The sequence below is a fragment of the Lissotriton vulgaris genome, chromosome 9 (genome assembly GCF_964263255.1).
Source record: "Lissotriton vulgaris chromosome 9, aLisVul1.2, whole genome shotgun sequence".
In the NCBI taxonomy this organism is placed as follows: Eukaryota; Metazoa; Chordata; class Amphibia; order Caudata; family Salamandridae; genus Lissotriton; species Lissotriton vulgaris.
The window spans coordinates 347,537,027-347,555,073 of NC_141697.1; the positions used below are offsets into that span (position 1 = coordinate 347,537,027).

At 44.1% G+C, this 18,047-nt stretch overlaps 1 protein-coding gene across 2 annotated transcripts in view; it reads right to left on the reverse strand.

Annotated features, from left to right (window-relative positions):
- The window catches only part of SPC25 (SPC25 component of NDC80 kinetochore complex), a 78,724-nt gene that overhangs the window by 17,177 nt on the left and 43,500 nt on the right, over positions 1-18,047 (reverse strand). For both annotated transcript variants that reach the window (XM_086937710.1, XM_086937711.1), the window contains exon 6: positions 9,659-9,757. In XM_086937710.1, the coding sequence (XP_086793836.1) occupies positions 9,659-9,757 (99 nt within the window). The remainder of the gene's footprint in view (positions 1-9,658; positions 9,758-18,047) is intronic.

Consider the following 18,047-nt stretch of genomic DNA (forward strand, 5'->3'; position numbering starts at 1 on the left):
GTACCAAAGTGTATACAGAAGCTCGGTGTGTATTGGGATAGGGCAGGGTCTCTGAATGGTTTTAGGCTTATTAATAACCAAGAGCATGTTCCCTACAGTAATTTGCTTAATTTCCTTGACCGGGGATGTGGGTGATGAGTTAGGGAGGATACTTAATTAAAGCATTTGTATATCGCAGCCAGGTTTGACTGAGGCGGAGTATAATTCTCCAAAGTAAGCATGAAATGCATACAGCATTCCCTTATGTATTGTCTGGGTCACCCGGTCTCAATCTTTTATCTTTTCAATGTATTGCAGTACTCGTGTTGCCCGGACTTTGTATGCTACTAATATCCTGCCTGGTTACCTCTCTTATGGAATCGAACTCTGACTACATCCAGAATGTAATTTGCTTTGTGAAATTATGGGGCCCACACCTGGCCTCGAACAGAGGCCTGCTGCCTCCCAACTTCCTTGGAGGGAATCGCAGTATGCTTCTGTTCCTGGGGTATCTTGTATTGTAGTTCCTATATTGCCAATAGGCTCTGCGCATTGGAATAATACATCCCATAGATTTGACGTAGGACTACTAGGTCTCTATCGAATATATTAGACTTAATAGTGAGTGCCAGCTAGCTCAGAGGTCACTAGAAACTTTCTCGAACTTACAAGAAGGGATTAGTTTCTGACAACCACATAAACATGACAACTTTGTTTCTCCAAGAACAAAACTGATCTTCAGAGTTGTGGAAACAATAGATAAGTATTTCACTCAGTAAATCGTGCATGCTTCGTTTCACCAGAGGTGCAGAGAGACGGGCGTTTTCAATAAAAGTAATTATTGAACAGTCTTCTTTCTCATGCAAACGAAATGAACTGCTACAATCGTAATACTGGTTGCAAAGTATAATGAGTACAGTAAAAAGAGTATTATAAAATAATACTGTAAAAGCATTGTATGGCTCTGTTCTGACCGACTTTTTCGGCCCTCTTTGGAGGGAGAATGATGGAAGATGACTCCAGCCTATTACCCTTTTAGTACAGTGAATAGAACTATAAACAGGACTTATCTATAAGGCACAGTAGTGCATTTTCGTACCCTTTTCCTTAGATCAGGGCCTATAAACTTAAGTTAGGGGATAGATTCATTAGTATTAGTGATGATCCGTCCTTTTTCAAGAGTGTTAGTATACCTTCTATGGAGTTATGCTTATTTCGGGCCTTGTAGGCCTCAAACGGGAGAGACTCCATCTTGCTTTCTGCCCGGCAGCTTGAGAGGCTTTCTAGGTCAAGTGTAATGTTTTAGTTTCGAAGTGTTGTTCGCTTGGAGAGAACAGGCTCAGGCTGGCCCTTATCGAAAGACTGTATTTTTCTCCACTCCGAAGACACAACTTCAGGCCGGCCGGCTGGGAACGTGTCCTTGGTACGGGGAGGTACAAGAATTTGGTGGGCGGCAGGTTACTGGCCGTAACTTTCCATGAAGGGACAGGCTTCCATATTAGCGAAAGTGTTAGGCAGTGAGTCAGTCAGTCCGTAGGCGGCAGCTAGCCGTTAGCATCTATGCCATTAATTATTTCCAGGCAGACAGTCGCCATTTTGAAGTCTGAGAAAGATCATGAAACTGAGACGCTCTGAGAAAGACTGAAGGAGAAGGAGAAGTAGCGCAGAGCGATCAGAGACAGAGAGAGACAGCAGCTAATAACGAGAGAGGTTCCAGTGACTTGGAGGGAAGCAGAGGAGATCGAGCATAGCGGTGCAGACGTGTACTCGTGACTGCTAAGGTGTGATTCCGAGACGAGCCAAGACACAGACGAGAAGGGAACCTAGATGACTGCCGAACCCAGACTTCCCGTTAATAAGGTGACCTCTGCACTTTCCCCTATAGTGTGCACATTCTAACCTTTCACTTTTCTTTGCAGAATATATGCTATCGTATAGTATTGTGTTTATAATCATTGTAATAAAAATACCCCAGTTCTTAGTGAACAGGCATGTGCCTTGTATTCTTGTTCAATCAGGGTAACCTGGTCTTCTAGTCAGACATTGTTTGCATGAACGGATGCAAATCCCAATCAGGTAAGAAGTGACTGAACAATGAGGGAGAGAGGGAACGTTTGATGCCAAGAGCAGAAGGTACATATTTCAATTTGGAAAGCCGTACTAACTTCTATTATTGTAGTATCATCCCGAGTAGACAATGAGAGATTTATTCCACAGGTGTTCATAGGAAAGTGATCGCCGTTGGTACGCGGCGTTAATGAGAGCACCGGGGGGACACGGTGTGTAGATCCGCCGGATTGTGGATCGTGTTGTAAGTGAGTGAGAGCACCGGGGGGACACGGTGTGTAGGTCCGCCGGATTGTGGACCGGATGAGAGAGAGAGAGCACTGGGACTGCAGGCCCGTGTGTAGACACGCCGGATTGCGTGTCGAGTGAGCACTGAGGGAGATCAGTGTGTAAGGGTACATAATCAGACCTGCCCCAGGGTAGATTAGTCTGGGCCTAAGTGGCCGTGAGACTAGTTGGTATGAATAGGATATTGTAGAAAACCTATGCATGTTTATTGCTATTTTCCCCATCCTTAGGTATGAGATGTACATACATATATCTATACCCATTGTAAATATGTTCTAAGGAGGGAGGTGATTACGTTCCGACTGGGTTAGAGGGGCTCCTAGGAGCTGATTCCATCTGGTCCGAAAATCCGGTCGTTACAGGCTCCATAGGTAAATACATACATAAATAACAAAGGCTAAAAAGTACTCAACTGGTGCTTCTAAAATAGGCCTACCCCAAATGTACCTAACCTAAGTCTAGTACGAGGGAAGAAGTAAGTGAAGTGTAGCATAGGTTTAGTCTATTTTTGCAAAGAATCTAACCAAGAATTCACCCAGGGTCTAATCAGCTCCGTACCTTGGTTTTTAGAATGAAGGAGGTCTGGTATCTCTGTCTCGGGACTCGATATCCCAGCACCCCGCAAGGGGAGCTTGGAAACACTGGAGCTGGATTCTCCGCGAGAGAAAGGCAGCCTCTTTGTCAGTGCATCAGCTGTAGGGTCGGCTTCCTTCAGCACTTGCTGTAGCGAGCTGCGTCGGGCAAGTAGATAGTCAAACTGCTCCAAACCACTGTGTGTTTGCTAGGACAAGTGTAGGCATATTTATACCTTGAAGGTGACTAGTTTGACTTAAAGTCGGACATAACTACATCATCAAAGAACCCCAAGGGAATGGTAATTCTTTGAAAACGCCATGATTTCTAGGACAAATCAATATTCAAGTAAGGGGATGTCCCTGACTGCTGAAGCGGAGTTTTCAAAGAAATCGTTGTGGCTATTTGGAACTAGTGGAAGTAGCCATGCCTGTATTTGGATTGGATGGCTTATGTCTAAATATGGGCAGGATTTCTATGCCTATATAAGGGCAATGTGAATTGTACCTATATAAGGGCATGAATCGGTAAATTACGCTGGATTCTAAAATGCTTCACAACAATCTGTTCCCCCAGGAGAAGTGCCAGGACTGCCTCTCATCCACCGAAGATGGCTGGCTTCCTGTATGAATAACCATCTCAATACTGCTTTAAGAACGTCCCACACCACACCAGGCTGAGCTCACCCATATGGTTAAGCAATACATATTCTTTAATGGATTTTCATATTTCGTGTAGAACAATAGGTCACTTAAGAGAATCCTTCAGGCCCCAGGTGTCCCACTATTTAAGCACTCCTTCCAGGCAAGTACCAGTTGTATTAGCCTATGGCCTGACATGCCCCTGTTCCACCTCTCAACTTCCTGGTACCAGTATTTGGTAGAGTGAAACATAGGTGATACGTAAGCTGGTAGGCTGCTAAAAAGAGGGATAAGTCTATCTTAATTGTCTGAAACGCCTTGCATCTACTAGGCCCAGATGATTGAGAGTGGACTTACCAGAAACCAACATAGCTGGTGTCCCCACCTATTCATTGCTGTGATTTGTCCTGAGGAGGTGACCTGTCAGCTTTAAAGCGGACATCCCCAAAACATTTTGCCCTACTCTTCCATTTTTTTTGCTGATCTCTTTTTAGTTGGCCTTAGGACTCTGTGCTCTTTACCACTGCGAACCAGTGTGTGTCCCCTCTACAAAACATGGTAACATTGCCATATTTAATTTACTTGCAATTCTCTGGTAAAGTGGTACTACCTGTACACAGGGCTAGTACATTAAATGCTTCTAGTGGGCCTACATCATCGATTGTGCCACTAGACTTCTAAACATGTCTCAGGCCTGCCATTACATCCTGTGTGTATATGTAAAAAAAAGGACCCCTGACAATAATAGTCTTCTAGGACAGGGAAAAAACAATATGTGGGTATCTTCCTAGACAGTATACAGTGCGATAAACAATAGAAGAATGTGTAGATAATAGAAAATTTCAAACCAACAAAAACATGGTCACATTATCCGTATTTTAGAAGGACAGATAAGAGCCCACGGGAGCCGCCACCAGCATCGCTTGCACAGCAATCTGCTATCTTCAGACAACTATCCTTGTCTTCTAGAAGTATCGCTGCACCGTTTGAACATTTTTAACAAGTTCACGTGATATCCCTTACCACTGGCAGCTCCACAATACTATATTGAAAATCATCATCTTCTACATCCTGGCTATCCATTTGCCCATATAAATCTATCAAATGCTGCTCCCGTATTGAAGCCGTTCTACCTACACCGGCCAAGCAGCATATTAACTCATTCAGACTTAGACCATCATGATCGTACTCTCCAGCATATCATGCCTTGCTGATTAAGCATATAGGTCCTTGCAGACCCAGGAATATTGTGGCCTACATAAAAATCTCCTGACGAAGGCGTCCTCACACGCCGAAGCGCGAGTCGAAGAATGAGACACTAGCTCAGCCACAACTTTTTATTGGATTGATTGTATCTTTGTGTTTTTTAACTTATGATCATTTTTATGTATTATATGATTTGCACACTACTGTGATTAATAATCGGTTTTTATATGTATTTTTTTTATAAAGTATCTATCTCAATAATTATAATAAAAATATTTTCCTATACATGTTTTTATTTTGAAATTTTCTTTTATCTACACATTATTTTATTGTTTATCGCACTGTATACTGTCTAGGAAGATACCCACATATTACATCCTGTGAGTGCAGTTTAAACGCCATTTCGACCTGGCAAAATCAACCTTTTTTTTTTTGCAGGTATTAACCTTTCTTTATAATACTAAGTCACACCTAGGGTAGGCCCTAAATATCCCATAGGGCAGTTAGCAGTGTATTTAAAAAGAATGGATATTTGCTTTTAACTTTTACATGTCCTGGCAGTGACAAACTCTTAAACCTGTTTTTTACTTGTGCAAGGCCTGCATCTCCTATAAGATAACATTCTGTTACCTTATTAAATGTAATAAATGCACATCACAAAGGCGGTGTCACTCACAAAAGGGTTGACACTAGTCTTTTGTGTCTCCAGACAAGCTAGGGCAAGGGCAGGGAGGTAGGAAATTCCAAACTCCTCTGGGGATTGAAACCTCAAGATTCTTCTACTAGTTCAACGCTGGCAGCAACTATAAATATTGGAGCCTCGGACCCAAATCTTCAGATCTTCAGTACACCCCTGGACCTGTGGAAGACTCGGGACTGTTGTGCTGCTCTTATGTAAGAGGACTGCTACTCTGCTGCTTGAGTGAATTGGACTGGGCCTGCATCTTTAACCCAGGACAACCAGAGTGACTCCACAGACTAGTTGTCTGGCCTCCTGAGCAGAGCCTTAGGGACAAAAATGCTCCAACCACCTTGAACCACCGCACCTGGAACCCACCCCCAGTCCTTGACCATTAAAGCTCGGCCTGAAGAGGCTATAACAACCAAGCTGTGTACTTTTGGGCAGAACTGAGGCAGCATGCCGCATGGGAAATGCTGCTGTGTGACGCATCGAAATCGCTGCTGTGCGGTACATCTGCTCTCCAGTATAGCTGCTGTAGAACATATCCCTGGTGCTGCACCTCGCACCGCAGCCCATATGAACCATCGCTGCGCGAAGCAACCTCAATATGGGATCTTGCAATGCTCCTCAACCAGGATTTAAGGCATTTTGTTCAGCGCGCCAAACTTGGGTCTCTGTATCCAGCCCTCGCTCCATCGCGGCAAGCCTGACCGTGGGACTTTGGCCCGGTCTAGCGTGACCAGGTAACCAAAGTTGGTGATCTGGGCTACTCATCATTGTTTTTGACATACATTTGTTTTCTTAACTGCATAGCTCCTACTCTACAGATTGGATTTTTGGTCTCAAATAATTTATTATACTGTACTTAATTTTTCTAAATTCATATGGGATTTGGTTTCTTGTGATGTGTTTTCACTTAATTATTGTTTGAAGTGCTGCATAAATACTTTACACATTGCCTTTAAGTTAAACTTGACTGCTTTGGGCCTACCTACAAGAGGATTAGGCAAAAGTTTATTTGGTGTTTGCTTAGGACTTCACCCCGACAGGAATTGTAGTTGCTGTTTGAGCAGGGTTTCACTTCCCTCAACCAGTAACGCAATATGCTACACTAACCCTATAGAAATTAGAGGGGATTTTATACGCAGGTTAACTCTTGACTGGAGTAGTGATTAATGTATCCCATTCCGCATTTGGGGGATATATCGTGGTGACAGTAATTGGGGCGCTCTCCTACCAACTTACCATCTTCAACCACTGCCCAGATTTTACATTCTAGATCACTTCTTTGTAGTCATAAATTTATCACCAATCAGTATGGCCACCACAACCTTTTACATCGAGCAGATGCATGGTACTGAAAAGAGAAGAATTGAGAGCGGAGCCTAAACTGGCCTTTAATCAGGCTTGTCTCCTGTATGAGAAATACTGGATCCCAATCTACAGAGTTCCCTCAGTAGGCTCCAGCATTTTGTGGGTTTGTTCAGGCATCTTACATTGTACATGGGGATTGCCAGATGTGGTGGATTAGTCAGAGTGTAGATGATACAGGGGTTGGATAGATGGTGTCAGGTTGAGTGTGTGTTGTTGAACAATAGGTCTGGCTTTTAGTGTCAATTCTTGCCCTCCATCCCTCTTGCAACCCAAGAAAACTCCTTAAACTCAGAGTCGAAAACATGGAGCTGCAACTAGGTAGTATTAGCAGATGCTAATTCAGAGCACTGACCTTCCTTCCATTGTTTTTCCAAATGCACCGACCAGGGGTCAAAAAACAAGTGGAAACTCTAGGAGGTGTAAAGGGCTGGTTCATCCACCTGACACCCCTGGGCCTCTCACCCCCGCCCCCCATGCATGAAGCAAGCACTGGTGTTGAGAGTGAACAGAATTGGCTTGATGGGGCCAAATATACCCATCATTCTTTCTGAGTCTAGCTAGGGACTGGTGAGTCTGCTACACCTACCACCAAATACTGCCTCGTAGGAGTCTCGACTGTTCAGGCCTTCCCGGGCCAGTCACCCCATCTTGCTGTCACGCTAGGACCACTTTTCTATGCTTGGTTCCGCCGGTGACCACGGCTCTATATATTCTACATTCAAGCCCAGCAGAACGTATTGTCTCCAATGCAACTCTTGGCATTTGGATAACACAACTGTTGCCACATGGACCAGGCCCACACCACAGCGATCTTTAAGGCTTTCCTGGGGACAGCACCTGCCATCTCGCTTTCGTGACTGGGCCACTTAACTTCTTTTTTGTCATGTCCTGGCCAAGACTTCTTTTAAAAATGGTTTCTGTTCGGACCCCAGCACAAAGATGTCCTCTCGCCCCACTCCTGTGTCTTGTATGGTGTGACAGTCGTATGGGCCAGGGATTCTCTGTCCGGTTCAGAAGCCCTCGTCTAAATGATCGCAATCTTCAGCTCTTCACCATACTCCACAGGACTGGGTATTTATAAACTCTTGCAAAGAAGAAGTAGGAACTCAGCTAGAAACTGCACCATGAAGAACTGACAGGACCTCAATATCTGTGAATGGAATATACGGGAAGAGGTGGCTGGTTTGTGTTGCAGATCCATATAAGTCATGGGTGAGACAGTTGACAGTGAAATTATACTGAGATAACCAAAATGTAATTGTACATAAGGAAATGCAATATGAATACATGTAAGCTAACATGGTGCTTATCAGTTAATCTTTTGTTTTCTCTATGGAAGAAAAGGAATAAAAACAAAAAAGTAAACTAGGTATTTGGTTGAAAACTAATTCGAATGACTGACTGTACGGTGCAATAAGAAATCGACCCTAAGCAACAAATCGATGCTAAACTCATGTTTTCTCAAGTACATCACATGGTATGGGGACAGGGTTGAAACTGCGCCGATACTAACTTCTTGATAAGTACTATAAGCATAAAAACCTCACAAATTATTGAGGAGGGGGGGGGGGGGGTTAGATTAGCTTTTTAAAGACTTCATAAGGAAATTCAAGGGGGGTGGGGAGGAAGGTGGGGGGGGGGGGGGGGTCTTCCTACCTAAATGTAGGCTCCCTTAAAAACAAATGTATATATATACACATAAAGGGGTCTGACTATTTACCTGACCTTCGTAGTAGGAGTCGATTGATTCCACTGATACCTCTATAAAAACGCACCCATGCTCAAAATTGAACATAATGTAGTATACCACTGCGCCTGATGTTTTCAACTTTCACAATAAACCTAAGGTGGTCCATTTTACAAATATTATTAACATAAAAATGACACTATGCAAATAGGAAATCAACCTTTTGTCATTTTCCAAATTACAATCCATACATTCCTACACAACACCAACTTTTATAAATTCGTAAAACTACACCATAGTTTTTAGCAAATATAAAAATGTATTTCCTATGAAAATCTGGTCCTAACTAGAACTACCAATTTGCAACACACACGCACACACTCCCCCCCCACCCCCTTCACATCCTTCCAGAACAGCTGGATATTTTATATATGTACATTCCCATTTGAAAAAATTACAAAGACGGGCCTCAGTTTAAACATGAAGTGATTGAATGGGTGGAAGGAAACAGTGGCAACAAAAAAAACTAGGCTTTGGAGGGCTTCACATTTTGTGTCTATTGCAGCACCAACTCTTGCGATATAGATGCCTGAAAAGAACTGGACTTCGATAATGGATTATTTAGAGGTGAAGTTCACGGAACTCTCATGCTGTGCATATAGTGGTGGCCCTACACTGCAGGAAGATCAATACGATATTACGAAGGGAGAGACATCAAGGTGTTCAAAGACAGATGTATTCTGGGGAATAGACAGAGTCGGGGACATCTGAGAAAGAGCACAGGCATACTTGAGTAAGTTTGGTCTCGTCTAGTTAGAGGGTGATCGCTGTTGAGGTGGTAGTGGAGTGAGAAAAGAAATTCCCACTTGGACGTTGTTCAATATTATAGTTCTACTTGGTCAAAACGTATTAATCTATAATACGGTGATAAAACACAGATTGCCAGCACTCTACATATGGTGCTAATTTAGTGGGATCGAGTTGAACACATTCCGATTGTAGTCAGAGTCACCTTGTTTTTTCATTGAGTTGGGAGCCTAACACGCTTAACAATATATTTCTCAATTTTGCATTGTGGATTAGTAATGATTAGTGATACAAACTAAACTAGCCCATGGATCCAACTAGAAGGATTACATATTTTGCAATCCCTTTACGTACCTTCATAGTCTCCCTCTTCATTAATGTGCAAGAGAAATGTGTAAGGCTGGTCCAGATCTTTGGGATTGATGCATCTGAATACAAACTGCAATCTGTCACCTAAAAGCAAAGCAAGATAATTGTTTTCATATGCACTATGGTTTCCAGTTACCACAATTCAAATCCAATGTACCAAAGAGCATTCACTATATGCTAAAATAATTTGCATCAAGGTAAACATTTAATCACAAAATGTTGCTTTGGCGCATCTTGTATTAAATGGTTTGCCGAAAGGTAGGTTACTCACAGAAGCAAATGAAGGATTCAAATTATATAAATGAAATTTCTGTATGAATCCACCCACAGCTAAGATTCTTTTCAGAAATAACAGGCATGGTGGCAGTTCAAATGACTAAGCATACTATTATGCATTCAACTACTTTACGCAAAAAAAAATAGCCTGCTTTGATAGCAGTGTCATGGTGATTTAAATAGAATAAGAAAGCCCTTCCGTATTGATGCAGTTTATGAAATTGAACTGCATCCAAAGAATAAATGTTGAAGTAAGAACTTGACATTTGCACTGTCACATCAGAGATAGAGGTCACAAATGAACAAGTTACTTACCTTTGGTAATGCTCTTTCTGGTGGATACTCTACCTAACCGTAGATTCCTCACCTTAGAATATTACCTAGGCACCAGAGTGGATCCTGAGAAATTTGTAGCAATGCTCCTATATATCACTGGGTGTAGTTTATGGCTCCGAGTTGGTACCATATCGCCCCAGAAGTGATGCAGAAGAGCCGCATATAAGCGCCACCCCTGTGTGCTGACTTAGTTTGTACTCTCTTTCCGCGCACTTAGAAGCGAAATGTGAACACTTGTTTGTGACGGCGTGCCAAGTACTAAAGTGGGGATCTTTTTAGATGTTAAAATGAGGCCACTCAACAGAATGGAGAGGAAGGAATCCAAAGTTAGATCTAGAAAGTGTGTTCCCGTAAGTAATTAACTTGTTTTTCTGATGGATACTTTTAACTGCAGATTCTCCATCTTAGACTAAATACCAAACCAGTAGCTCCACAAGGTGAATGGTCTGTGGAGTAGACGCAGATCAAAAGGTCTTGCAGAACAAATCAGGTAAAATGTTCTTCTGGTCATCCAATCGGACCTGGCTGTCAAGACAGTAGTGCTTCGTGAACCTAAACACTGATGCCCACATCCCAGCCAGGTGGATATCAAGGACAGGCTTTCTCTTGTGCAACTGGAGTAATAGGGTCCTTGCTCCTGATGGAATGGGCCATCAGACCACTGGGTAGCTGCTTCTTTGTCAATGTAGAGGACTATCCACTTTAACAAGAGCCTCTTTGGACCAGACTTCCCTTTCTTTGCAAGGATAACCTTGAAAACAGTTGATCATAAACCGGACGATCCTTGGTAAATGCTTAATGCCCTTTTGTGGGGCAACCAATCAACATTCTACTTTTTCGGGTCTGAGATGGGGCATAGAACGCTGGTAGAGTGATGGACTACTGCCATAATCCTCAGCACCAGTTTGTCTGGAAAATGCATGGTATAGGACACCTACACTGACAGTGCCTGCAGGCCACTCACAAGGTTAAGTAATCCCAATGAGGAAGAGAGCCTTCAAGTTCAGGAGACTGTTAGTAGCTATACATAGGCTCAAAAGTAGTACACATGCAAAATGTCAAGATCAGGTTAAGGTTCAACTCTGGCATTCCAAATGGCTTGCGAGGGAACATGTGTCAAACCTTAAAAGCACCCAGCCACAACACAGTGTTATAATAATGTGTTTTCCCTTCCAGTCTCCTTTTTTTTTTAATATATGTTCAGTTGTTCACATGTATGCATCAAATATAGGTGCACGTTTATTAATGTGGTTAATCATTACAACTTGATAAGTCAGCTTGCTCGAATTTATTTGGGATTCACAGTATGGCTTTGATTGGTTCTTTCCTGAAATTGTTTTAAATAATGGATAATACTTCGTAGAAAATGTTTGCAAGGCTTCTTATACATTGCTTTCAATCAATAAGTACAGGCAGACTTCCTTAATCAACTTCCCTCACTAAGGGCTACGGTGGAAGGTGCATTCAGCCTTCACTCAGCTTTTCAACTACCTTGGAGAGTCAGCTATTGGGTCTTTTCTGACTATTGTTGCTATTGTTCAGAAAGTTGTTCAGGGGAAAACATCTAGGGCACCGGAAATAGGCTGTTTTTTTAGTGCCAAGAGAAGCATATTCACTATGCACAATATTATTTTATTTTTAGAATATTTACAATTTATACTGTCTGCAATAGGATAGGATTTGTATTTCAATAAATAAAAATTCCAGGTGTCCTAGTATTATAGAGTGAAATACCTATTTGTGATGAAAAAGTGTTTGGAGTTCCACTAGCTATCCCTCTGAAATTTCATGGAATTGATGGTTACCTAAAACGCACCTCACTCAAGTAATGTTCAGTGTATTGCATTCCATCGAGTCTTTCTGTCTAGAGTTGACATATTGGCTAACTCCTTAGTTTCAGGGAGTGTAGAAAAACCATTTCCGGGCCATGTTCTGGAAAGGAAATTTTGAAAACATTATCAGGAGATTTAAACAATTAAGTGTGGTACAGAAAACATAAAAAGGCTGAGAGGAACAACTGTGATCGGTCTGCCACCAATGCCGAACTTGAACCATCTCGAAGACCTGGATGTGTCGAAATGGCAGCCTTGATGCTTAGCTGATGGTAACTTCAGATTCCACTGGAGGGCTTGCATGTATAAATTGGCAAAGTTGAGCAGGAGTATGCAAGAAGCTGAGAGCCAGATAAGCGTCAGAGTCACCCTCACCTGGATCTAGAATCGAGCCTAAAACATTAGAATCAAAGCCCAAATGTACTGGATAGGTAGTGACCACTGCCATCACTTTTGTGAACACCTTAGGTGTGCTGGTGAGGCCAAAGTGGAAGAGGCCACTCTGAAAATGCTCATACCCCACCTTGAACCACAGGTAACACCCGTGGGACTGCAGAACAGGTATGTAAAAATAATTAACCTGCTAGTCCAAGGACACCGATCTCCCTGGTCCAGAGGTGGCAGACTCTACGACAAGGATACAATCTACTTTTTGAATAAATAAAAAAGAGGAAAGGAGCATTTATGAGGAACACCCAACCCTGAAAGCCAGAGAAAAACTGATAGATAGTAAAAGAGAAAGAGGGTCCTGTACGTTTCAACTGGGAACGCTCAATAAATCGGTTAGGTTTACTAACTTCAAAACCTAGTCATCTTGAGTTTAGTTTACAACCATACATATGAAACAAACAGAATGTGAAAAGGCCTTGGTTTAGTTTCTCCAATCACTTAAGGCTATGAAGAATAGTCTCCAAACTCCTGAGATGTGTAATCGACTCCTGTGAGGATGTCCAACTGGAAGTAGGAACAGCGTTGTGTACATGTATCCCTTACTTGTGAAGGTGCCCCACTTCTGCTACCAAGATGGACAAGTTACTTACCTTCGGTGGCAATCTCTCTGGTCGCTATTCTATCTAACTGCAGATTCCTCATCTTGTGAATATTCCCCAAGCATCAGAATGGAAACTTTAAAAGAAGTACTCCTGTGCATTGGTAGGTTGCATCGTGCGGTTGTGAACAGACATTGTTCAACTCTGCAAATGATGAGTGTAACTGCATATAAGAACTACCCATGCTCATGGACGTCAGTTGCTTACTAGGCTGTCTGCACTCTTGGATGCAGAGCCCATTAGCAGACTGGCATGACGTGTGCAGATCTCTAAAATTAGGACAGTTTTCAGTGTTAAAAAAAGAGTCAAGTTCACACAACAGGGAGGAGTGAAGGTCGGTGACTAATCTGATATAAGAAAGAGTACCAGAAAGATGGTTACAAAATGTAAGTAGCTTGTGATGGATATGGCGAACCACAAATTGCTCACCTTGTGAATGGATACAAAAGCAGCAACTCCCAATGCTGTTGGTCTGTGAACAGGTGCATACCAATATTTTTTGCAGGACCGAGCAGGCAAAATGCCCCTCCCTAAAAGATCTGACTGTAGCGACAGTAGTGCCTTGTGAACCATCACCCACGTAACCACTTGACAGATATCCAGGACAAGCACTGCGTGCCAAAGCAGTGGTAGCAGCTTTGGCCCTGGTGGAATTAGCAAACAAGCCTTCTGGGGGCAGCGTCTTCACCACTGCACAGCTGATCTTTATGCAGAGAACAATTCAACATGAGATGGTTAGCTTTTACAGCCCATCGTCCACTCAAAGTTCTTTGGTACAATCAATATAAAATCTTAGGGTCCTCATAAGGTCCAAATGATGGGGTCTCTCTTTCTCCTTAGAGGGATGAGGTGGAACTAAGAATGCCGGGCAGGCAACAGCCTGGCTGACCGGTAAAGAAATGACAACTTTCGAAAGAAAGGAAGCTCCGGTCTTCACCACCAACTTGTCTGGAAAGAAGTTTGTATAAGCAGGGGTACTGTTTGAGCGGAGGAGCATCACCACACTAAAAAACGCCCCAGGCCAGAGCTGAAAAACGAAAAAGAAAATAATGTTTTATTTATTAACATTTTATTTTTCAGCAACCTACCTGTCCCGAACGGAGTGTCAGGATGGAGTGGGGCCAGTGCTGCCAGGTGGCAGCAGAGAGCTGTGGGCTTAAGTTTAAAATGTGCATGTCCCTCCTTACGGGTCCACATGGGATACAGATATAGGGCCCATTGACTATGATGATTGGTCGAAGCACTCCAATCACCGCGAGGAGCTGCTATTCCCACCCGCCTCCATTACATACAATTTAAATACCTACACAGGGTGTACTAGACTTGACATAGATTATGGCGGGTTGGGTTGATGGCCTCTCCCCTGTCTCTTCACTGCCACATGGGTGAGGGCACTTTCCTGCACACAGTCTGGACTTGCCCCACCCTGTACAGATTTTGGCTGGGTTATACAATATTTATCAGACTTATTACACTGGGATATCCTATGATAACTCAAGCTCACACCTCTGCACTGTACAGATGAAATAGGGGGCAATATCTACATAAGACACCTATTATTTCTGGGCGTGACACTAGCCAAAAGGGACATCACACAACATTGGAAATCTGAAAATCCCCCTCGCCTATTGACTTGGAAGGGGGGCTTGGACTACGCTATGGAACTCGAACGGCCGGTGTTCACTGCCGGGGCTGTCCCCACAAACACCAAAGTCTGGAAGCCGGGGGGCGCATACAAAGATATTCCCTTCGAGGCACACACTACAGGGGATCCCTTATCACTGCCTGAAGCGGGTGCACATAGCTACTATTATCATCATTCAAGACTACTCTACACCTGCAATCGGGGCACATGTTACCATGAGACATAGGCACGAAAATATGCGCAGGTTCTTGCTTGGTACGATGCGGTTGTTGATGTTTTTGTTCAAAGTAGGTCATCCTTCGATACTGGATATGCAGTGGAATGCCACTTCTGTATTCTCACAAATGTAATTATTCGAATGTCCTTTATAGTACAGTAATCTTGTATTGATCTTCATAAAATATGGTTATAACAAGAAAAATATACATGTCCCTTTGGCCGGCTGTCTTGCGACTGTCAGCCAGACATGCACATATTAAACTTCTCTAAATTAACTGTCTTAGACAGTTGAGTTAGAGAAAGCGCCGGCCTCCGGTGCTCGAGAGCACAGAGTGAGGCCGCTCCCTCCAATCCTGGCGCTGCTCTCATGCTTGTGAGATCAGCACCAGGATTGATAAGGGGAGTTTGCTGGGTTCTGGGTTGCATGCTGGAGCCGGCCAGAAGTCCGAAGGAGGAGGACGTCACGTCGTGGAGGAAGGTAAGCCGGTTTTATTTTTTTTGTCACAACTCCCACCCCCCACTGAGTATAAGGTGGGTTGACTGAAAGAGCCTGCAGCTTGCTCACACGTCTAGCCTCTGTTATGGCAGCAAGAAAGAGTCAGAAGTCTCAAGAGATAACTGTAAAGGGGCTCAAAACCGGTGCACACCAAAAAAGTGAGGAGTAAGTTCAGGTCACAGTGGGGCATCACAAAGTGTTTTGGTAGAAATACATTTTGCAAACCTTTAAAAAATCCCATCACAACAAGTGATTTAAACAAAGATGGCTGATTCAGCCACTGAAAGAAAGCTGAACGTGCAGGAAAGTAGCGCTTTACAGTGACCAAAGCAAGTTCATGCTGGGCTAGTAAGAGAACAACAAAACTTCAGACAACTTAGGTTGTAATGGGACAATGTGTCTGGTGTACCACGAATCCACAAATTTCCAAACATCTGGCGCACACTGCTTTTGTGGAGTGATGCCTTGCTGCCACAATGTCATCAACAAACTTAGTTCAAAAGAAGTCAACTGCTGAAGCTCAATCCCCAAACATGGGAGGTGCTAACTGTGCAGACCCAGGTGTCGCACCCTGCCCCTGCAACAGAAGATCCTCCCAAAGTGGCAGCTTCAGAGGACAGATACTCGTGGCCAGGAGTTCAACGTACCACACTCTGCTAGCCCAATCCTGGACTAAGACTTGAGTTTGGTCTTTTGATGATATTCTGCAGACACTGGGGCAGGAGAGGCAGTGACGGGTAGGCATACAGGAGTCACTAGCACCACTCTAGATGGAAGGTGTCTCTGACAGAGCACCTTTGGAAACTCCAGCGCGCAAAAGTGCTGATATTGCACGTTCTCTGTGGTGGTGAAGAAATGGAGCCAAGGTTCGCCCCACTGCTGAAAGGCGCCCTGTGGCACTTCCAGATGGAACGGTTGTTTATGATCAGATAAATGCTGGTGACGGAGTTTGCATGCCCTGGCTTTTAAAGATCCCACTAGGTAGTTGACCACCAAGGCTAGTCAATTCCAGAGGTGCAAAACCTCCTGACACAGAGCCCAAGGCCATGACTCAGCTTGCTAGTTGCAGTACCATATGACGGTGGTGTTGTCTGTGAGCATCTATACCTGCCTTCCATTGATGGTGGCACGAGGGCCTTCAACGCTAAGTAAATCCCTCTCGACTCCAACAAGTTGCTGTGGTGTTGAATGTTCCGCACAGACCAGAGGCCTCAGAGAGGGAGAGGGGCCTGCCACGGACTATCACAGTCCAGTAGCCACCACCGCAGATCTTTTGCAGTCTCCTCCGAAATCTGGTTACAGTCAGACAGATTCTCCTGATTTTGTGCCCACTGGGATTTGAAATTCCACTGCAGGGTCTGCATGTGCCACCTGGTGTGTTTGGCCAACAGGATGTAGGAGCCCAACAACCCCAAGAGGTTCAGGGTTCTTAGCACAGAGATGTGCTGGACTCTGCTCTCCGACAGAAAGGTATGAAATCGTTCCATATCTAGGTTAGCTCCAATGAAGAGGAGAACTCGTGAGTAAGTCAGATGTGACTTCACCACATTGATGGTGAATCCCAACAATGTTAGGGGATTCGCAGTCAGTATGTGGTTGACGACCACACCTTCAACAGCCATTAGTTGAGACCGGGGTAGACAGGTACCTCCAAGGTTTGAAGGTGTGCTGCGAATACCAGCATTATCATCACTTTTGGGAATACCCAAGAGGCACTGGCAGGAGCAAAAGGGAGCACCGAGGACTGGAAGTGTTCCTGGCTTACTATAAACTTCAGTTAGTGTTTGTGGGCCTGCAGGACTGGGATATGAACATAGGCGATCTGTAGGTATAATGCCACCATTCATTCTCTTGGGTCAAGGGCAGACAGGGCCTGGGCCATCTTGAGCATCTTGAATTTTTTCTTCTGCAGGAAAGAGCTGAGAGGGCAAAGTTCCAAAACAGGATGAAGGTCTTCATCCTGCTTTGGCACAAAGAACTAGAGGGAGTGAAGTGGAGTTCCTACGTCCGAGGCCAGAACTTTCTATGGCCCCTTTGACAGACTGGTGGTCCTCCATCAGTAGCCTTGAAGGTGGTGGAAAGTGTGGCAGGGTGGAAAAAAAATAAGGGGGGGGGGGGTGTGGTTAGCCCTGATGGACAATTATGAGGACCCACTTTTCTGAAGTGATGGCCTGCCACCCCTTGAGAAATTACTGGATCCTTCTTCCGGCAGGGTGGCTGTGTGATGGCAAGGACACACTAGAGCGGCTTTGCAGTTATGGCTGCCGGAAGAAAACTGGGTCTGGGAAGTGGAATAAGATGGAACGTTGTGCCTGCGGTCTAGAATGTTGTTTCAGAGAATCACAGCACGGGCCTTGAACGTCCAAAAGGGCTTGCTGGACTGGTGGAGGAGTATGGCCGGGCCGAACACATGCATTTCCAGATCCACACGGACCCTAACTCCACCCTGAGAGGCACCCTCGTCTACCGTCCCCCCGGACCCCACCCCCAGTTCAGAGACTCCATCGCCGACTTTATCAGC